Source organism: Ananas comosus, linkage group 6 (assembly GCF_001540865.1).
Source record: "Ananas comosus cultivar F153 linkage group 6, ASM154086v1, whole genome shotgun sequence".
Lineage (NCBI taxonomy): Eukaryota > Viridiplantae > Streptophyta > Magnoliopsida > Poales > Bromeliaceae > Ananas > Ananas comosus.
The window spans coordinates 2299169-2305631 of record NC_033626.1 but is presented as its reverse complement, the minus strand read 5'-3'; the positions used below and the strand labels follow the sequence as shown (position 1 = coordinate 2305631).

The following is a 6463-nucleotide window of genomic DNA, read 5'->3' as shown; positions in this document are numbered from 1 at the left end:
TCCCTTTTTCGTTAGCATTGAAATCATTTTTTTGTTCATATATTTCTGTATGCTTATTTTCTGTACATCTTTCAATAAAGGATAATTGATGAAGTTAGAATGTATGGAGATTGGACTTACCATGTGAGTATGAAGAATTAAAATGAAACTCTACAAATGACAAATACTGAGTGCGGCTACTATCTATATGGAGGAACTAATCATAACTTTGAATGGAGGAGCAGGTCCATAACGTTAAAAACTCTATTAAAGTTTTGAACTATGTGCTTTTGGGTGTTCTTTCTGGATTTCCTTTTCACGCTTGATATAATGATCTTTTTTTTTACTCACCATATGTCATGTTTCTTTTGTTTTCTAATTTGTCGGTTTGTATAAGGGTCCCCGTATCTTTATTTTAAAATCTTGAGTCCTTGAATTTTACATATGTCACACTTTTAGTCCTCACACATTAGAAACTTGGGCTTTTAATCATATTTGAATTAAACTAAGTGAATTATTTGGGGTAGAAAGGTAAAATAATTACTTCACAAGCAAAATGAGATTGTTGGTATGAAAAGTACAGGGACTAAGCAGCACAATATTAGATTTCTACAGGAACTATCCCAAAATTTTACCTAATTGGAGAAATATATCTACTTTCATTTGTCCTATTCTTTAGAAGGTTTTATTTGTAGCGCAATGTAAAATTATGAAATATCTATATATCCTCTATTAATCCCCGTGTTAGGCATCCACATGTCATCCCATTCTTAATTTTGTACACGTGGCCGTCATAGGTCCCACCTGCTACCCCGCCGGTTCGATCCCGCTACCCCGCCTCTTCGATCCCTGCTACTCCCGCTTCTTCGATCCCTGCTACCCCCGCCTCTTCGGTGGCGCCTCCATTTCGACCCCGGTTGCTCCCCTATCTCTCATCTCCTCTCCTCTCCGACCCTTTCCTTCGATCCCCTTCGTCCCCTCTACCTCTCCCCTCCCCCGAAGCCCTAGCTCTCTCGATCGTGGGGGGTGGGGTGCAGCCATGAAGCTTGCGGGGCTCAGATCGGTGGAGAACGCCCACGACAAGTCGATCTGGGCGGCAACGTGGGTCCCTGCCACCGACTCCCACCCCGCGCTCCTCCTCACGGGCCCACTCGACGAGACCGTGAGGCTCTGGCGCCCCGACGAGCTCGCCGCGGCGGCGCCGCCCTCGCACGGCCACGTCCTCGGCGTCGTCGCCGCCGCCGCCCACCCCTTCGGCTCCCTCGCCGCCGCCGCCTCCCTCGACAGCTCTGTCCGCGTCTTCGACGTCGACTCCAACGCCTCCGTCGCCTCCCTCGACGCCCCCCCCTCCCTCCCCCCCGAGGTCTGGGGCTTGCAGTTCGACCCCAAGGTAACGCCACCTTTAGATATCCGTTTCTTTGGATTGCAAAAAAAGCAGAAATCCAATATTTAATTAGTTTGTATTATTCTTTCGATCCGGCATGGCGGCGACGGCGGCGGTGCCGGCGTCGCCTGTGGATTCGTTGGATTACTGGCGGAAGTTCTTCCGCAGCGCGGCGGACGCCGACATCTTCCGAGTGATCGAGAAGGCGATCCGGGCGCACCAGGCACGGAGGCCTCGGGTGCACGTGTTCTACCCGCCGCCTACATAATCATCATAATCAAGAAAAAGCCGATCAAAAGGAAGAGAAGGAGGAGGATGATCGCCGTGTGGGGAGCAATTTGAGCTACGACGAGGCGGAGGTGCTCACGGAGGAGATCGAGGAGGTGAAAGGACTGAGATTTTGACAGTGCAACTAAACTCTCTGTTGACGATGTTTATGTGTGTAATTTAATTACATAAGCACTCGTCAAGTTTCAGGAGAAAATGAGCTAGAATGGAGAAGTTACGCGATTATTAGTTTTCACTTAAGTGAATAGTAACTCTGGTTTTCCGGAGAAGCCGCGGAGTAGAGTTGGCTTCTGGCGCGTATCGGACTCCGTTCATAGCGATCCAATAGCTCGTTTCGATCGGTTCAGCTATTCTGGAACCAATGGCACTGACGGATTTCAGATCTGATGCACGGTTTTCGAGAAAAAGGGATTTTATCGAAAAGAGGGTTTTCGCTCTTTGCTGTTCTTGCATAATGAGACTCCTCGTGCTCTGTGTATGCGACCTAGAGTAAGGTGAGGGATGTTACATGTACCTACTAGTGGTAGGAGATTCAAATTTGAATTTGAATCTAGGATTTAGCGGGATTACACATTGGTATATGTGTGTGGTTTTTGGAAATTGGAGAGCGGACGGGTTTCGTCGCGAATCCGTGACCGATCGATGTGAACCAAAATCGTACGTTTATGGTCCCCGTCGTGCTGAATGCGATGGCGCAATCCGTTCTGAATTCTAATGAACGGATTGCCGGATATCGCATGATGTTCGAAAAGGGGTCTAAAGTGACTAATTGGAATTCTCGCAAAAGTCCCCATATTTTATGTACCGAATCGCACGAGATCGAATATGGAGGTGCGAATACGCGATTGTTACCCACTATGAAGGACTGGGTAAGAAATACCAAGCTTCGGTGGACTTTTGTGCAAAATTGCACTTTGTATACAATGTGCATCTAGGGTTTCTATGCACGAAACCCTAGATCTACTCGACCCAGCGCCCCATCTGTGCCCTAGCCGCCATCTGCAGGTCAATGCCCTAGCAGTGCGCGCACCCCGGCCGTCGGCGAGCTTCCCCGGCCGCCGGAATTGCTTGGTCAACCTCTTTCCTCCACCTTGCCACCACCCCCTCGGCCTTCGACATCAGAGAAGGTCCAAGACACCCTAGGAAGCCTTTCCCTCGGCTGAGACCCATTCCCGGCGCAGTCCCCATCGGCCTCCGCCGCCGGCCGCTGCTCTCCCTCTTTGCGGCCGCCCAAACCTTGAGCGGGCCGAGACCTGGTCTTCTCGACCACCGCGCGTCGCCGCCACCCGAAGCATGGTGCGCCGACCTTCCTCGACCTCCGGCGACGTGCCGCCGTCGCCCCGACCTTCCTCCGGCCGCCGCCATGGCCGCCGCTACCTTTGGAGCCCGTGGTGAACCCGCGCGGGCTCGGTTTGGTCCAGCACTGCCGTCGCCGTCTTCCGCCGCTGTCCGGCGTGAGCACCGGCTCCGCCTGGCCGGCCACACTCGTCCGCCGCCGGCGCCCCCGCCGCCGTAGCTTCCTGTCAACCGAACTAGGCATGTGCCCTCCTCAGGTTTGGGTGACTAGGGCATTAATGCCTCCCGACGCCGGCTGACGCATCCCATGGCTTCCCTGCACCGCCTAAACCCTCCTGCTGCCGGCTCTCCCGCCGTCCGGCCGCCGCCGGGCAGCCCTAGCTCTCCCCTGGCCGGTAAGCTTGATTTCAGCCTTTCTGCGCATAGTCTCCTATTTAGATCACTGTTCCGGCGACCCGGGGCTGTTCCGATGCCCCCGGAGGTGAGCACGGTGATCGTCAGTCAGTTATGATCACAATGCTCACCTCACTTAAGGTCAGCGAGCTCCGGATGAGTTAGTTACATGTGTTTTAGTTTCAGTGCGCGCTGTTTTGTTGAACTTCGTGTTCCTCGTGCGCGTCCCACAGTGGCCGAAATTGCTCCGAAAGGTGAGCACGGCCTCCGGCACGTCGAAACCTGTCAGTGGGTATCTTGGCTCGGCTGATTGACCTCTGGTTTGCGTGGACGAACCATAAAAGCGCCAAAATCGCATGAAATAATGCGATTTCGGGTAATCGGGAGGGCTTTTATGTATTTTGGGTTATTGCAGCTGCTGTTGGCAGAATGGGTGAGTAGTGGGTAACCTTTGGACTGATTGTCCAAGGCCCCAAGCCCTTACGGAGACCGTAAAGTGATTTTCGATGCATTTCTCGGCGAAATCCGCCGACGGAACGCGGGTTTCGGTTCGGAATTCTTCCGACGATACTTGGTGATTATTTGCGTCGTCGCTGAGCCTTGTTGGCTGGTCACCCGCGTTGTTTCGAGGGTTCGGAAACGACGAGTGAGCGACGGTGGAGTTCCGGTGCGGTTTTCGGGACTTCCGGTTTGTTCGGTAATCGATTTTGGGAAACCGGTTCTTGTGGTTCTGGTGAGTGGGGATTGTGTGTTAGCGAGTCATGTTAGTGGGTTAGATTCTAACCCGTTGACCTTTCGTAGGTTCGATTGTTCCGTCTTCACAGTCGAGAGATCTTTGTCATACACGTACAGGTGGGTACTTCGATCCGACGTCGGTACAGTGGTGCACGCTCGGTGATGGTTTCTTACCTTTGTTCTCTCGTTATTATCTGGCATATATATATATATATATATATATATATATATATATATATATATATATATATATATATATATATATCTATATATAGTGTTGTTAATTACACAGTTGTTTTTGTAGGAATTATAATGGAGCTTGCTTTTCCGGTGGCGGTTGCAATTTGCGCGACGGCGGCCTATGCGGTGTGGTTCCTGCGGCTGCGTAGGGGGCTGCGGGGGCCGCGCGTGTGGCCGCTGGTCGGGAGCCTGCCGGGGCTCGTGCGGAACGCGGAGCGCATGCACGAGTGGATCGCCGGGAACCTGCAGGCGACGGGAGGGACGTACCAGACGTGCATCTGCGCGGTGCCGGGGGTGGCGCGGCGCGCGGGGCTGGTGACCGTCACGTGCGAGCCGCGCAACCTGGAGCACGTGCTGAAGGCGCGGTTCGACAACTACCCGAAGGGCCCGACGTGGCACGCCGTGTTCGGGGACCTGCTCGGCGACGGCATCTTCAACACCGACGGCGAGGCGTGGCTGCTGCAGCGCAAGACGGCGGCGCTCGAGTTCACCACGCGCACGCTCCGCCACGCCATGTCGCGGTGGGTCTCGCGCTCCGTCCATCTCCGCCTCCTCCCCATATTGGCCGACGCCGCCGACGCAAGGGCCCCCGTCGACCTCCAGGACCTGCTCCTGCGCCTCACCTTCGACAACATCTGCGGCCTCGCCTTCGGCAGGGACCCGGAGACGCTCGCGCCGCCGCTGCGGGAGAATGCGTTCGCTGCGGCGTTCGACCGGGCCACGGAGGCCACCCTCCGCCGCTTCATATTCCCGGAATTCGTGTGGCGGTTCAAGAAGCTGTTCCGGCTGGGGATGGAGTCCGCGCTCGCCGACGGCGTCGAGCACGTGGAGCGGTACCTCTCTGCCGTGATCGAGGCACGCAGGCTCGAGCTCAAGTCCGGCGCCGATCACGACGACCTTCTCTCCCGCTTCATGAGGAAGGGCTCTTACTCTGACTCTTTCCTTCAAGAGGTAGAGAATAGTTATTTCATATAAAAATAATAATATCCAATCAAAAAATTTTATATAATATTATTTTAATATAAAATTATCAGGTGGCGCTCAATTTTATCCTCGCGGGTCGCGACACCTCCTCAGTCGCTTTAAGCTGGTTCTTCTGGCTCGTCTCCACCCACCCCGCCGTCGAGCGCCGCATCCTCACGGAGCTCGCCTCCGTCCTCTCCGCCTCCCGCGGAANTGAGCCCAGCGGTGTTCTCTTTGTGCTAGGGTTACATGCCAGGTGTGAGCAGGTAGTGGCTTTTGCCTGAGGTCCTTAGACCGACACGGCGGTTTAGATTGGGTACTTTTGGACTTCTCGTCCGGTTGACGCATATAGCTATAGTAGCGGTTGTTGCATATATACTTCTAGTTCTTTCTTTACGGTTGTCTTACTACTATAGTTTTGATATCCTTGTATGCTTGCAGTTGTACATTACAGTAGCGGTAGTTGTGCTTTCATATATATATCTCATTCGTTCATTATCGTTGCTACTGTATTTTACTTATCCATACTGTTGTTTATCTCTTCCTGATCCGGTGAGTACTCCTCGCCTTCTTCGGCTTGCGGTACCCACTGGGAGGGGAGACATGTTTACATGTTCTCACCTCCCCCACTATTTTACAGGTATCGCGGGCGGTGAGGTTGAGACGAGACGTGAGACACGTGGATAGTTGTCGTTAGAGCCTCCAACCCGGTTTGTACTATTTAGTTATTACCCTATTATTTCTGGTGATGTATAGCTTAGTCGGTCTATATGGTTCAGTATTTCATTATGTTAAAATATTCAAGGATTTCTGAATTTTCGTAAATAAAAGATTTTCTACCCCTCGTGGTAGCGTTTTAAAAAGATAAAAGTTCCTGTGTAGGGAACAGTTTTCAAAAGGTTTTCTGTGGATTTTGTATCTCATTATTTCAAAACCTGTTTCTGTAGTTGGAAATATTTTAACTGATAGATGTGGGTTTATGTTTAAATATTGAATGTATAAATGTGAAACTGTGGTGAATGGTGTATGAATATATAACTGTTGGTTATTTGTATGTTCATCTGGTTGTGGTTGTATCATGTTTGAACTCTTGTACTTGTGCGACGCCGTGCAAATACAGGGGAGACTCTGTCCGTGTGAACAGTGGACCTCCTGTATTTGTGGCGGATTTGGCATACTCTAGGG

General features: G+C 51.9%; 2 protein-coding genes across 2 annotated transcripts; both read left to right on the top strand.

Moving 5' to 3' along the window:
- On the top strand, positions 1019-1631 carry LOC109711616 (WD repeat-containing protein VIP3-like). Its single transcript, XM_020234756.1, has 2 exons — positions 1019-1369; positions 1437-1631. The coding sequence occupies exons 1-2, from the start codon at positions 1019-1021 to the stop codon at positions 1629-1631; spliced, it is 546 nt and encodes a 181-aa protein (XP_020090345.1).
- Positions 4359-6039, top strand: LOC109711615 (cytochrome P450 86A2-like). Its single transcript, XM_020234755.1, has 3 exons — positions 4359-5266; positions 5350-5503; positions 6035-6039. Exons 1-3 carry the CDS (start codon positions 4388-4390, stop codon positions 6037-6039), a joined length of 1038 nt encoding a protein of 345 aa, XP_020090344.1. The 5' UTR covers positions 4359-4387.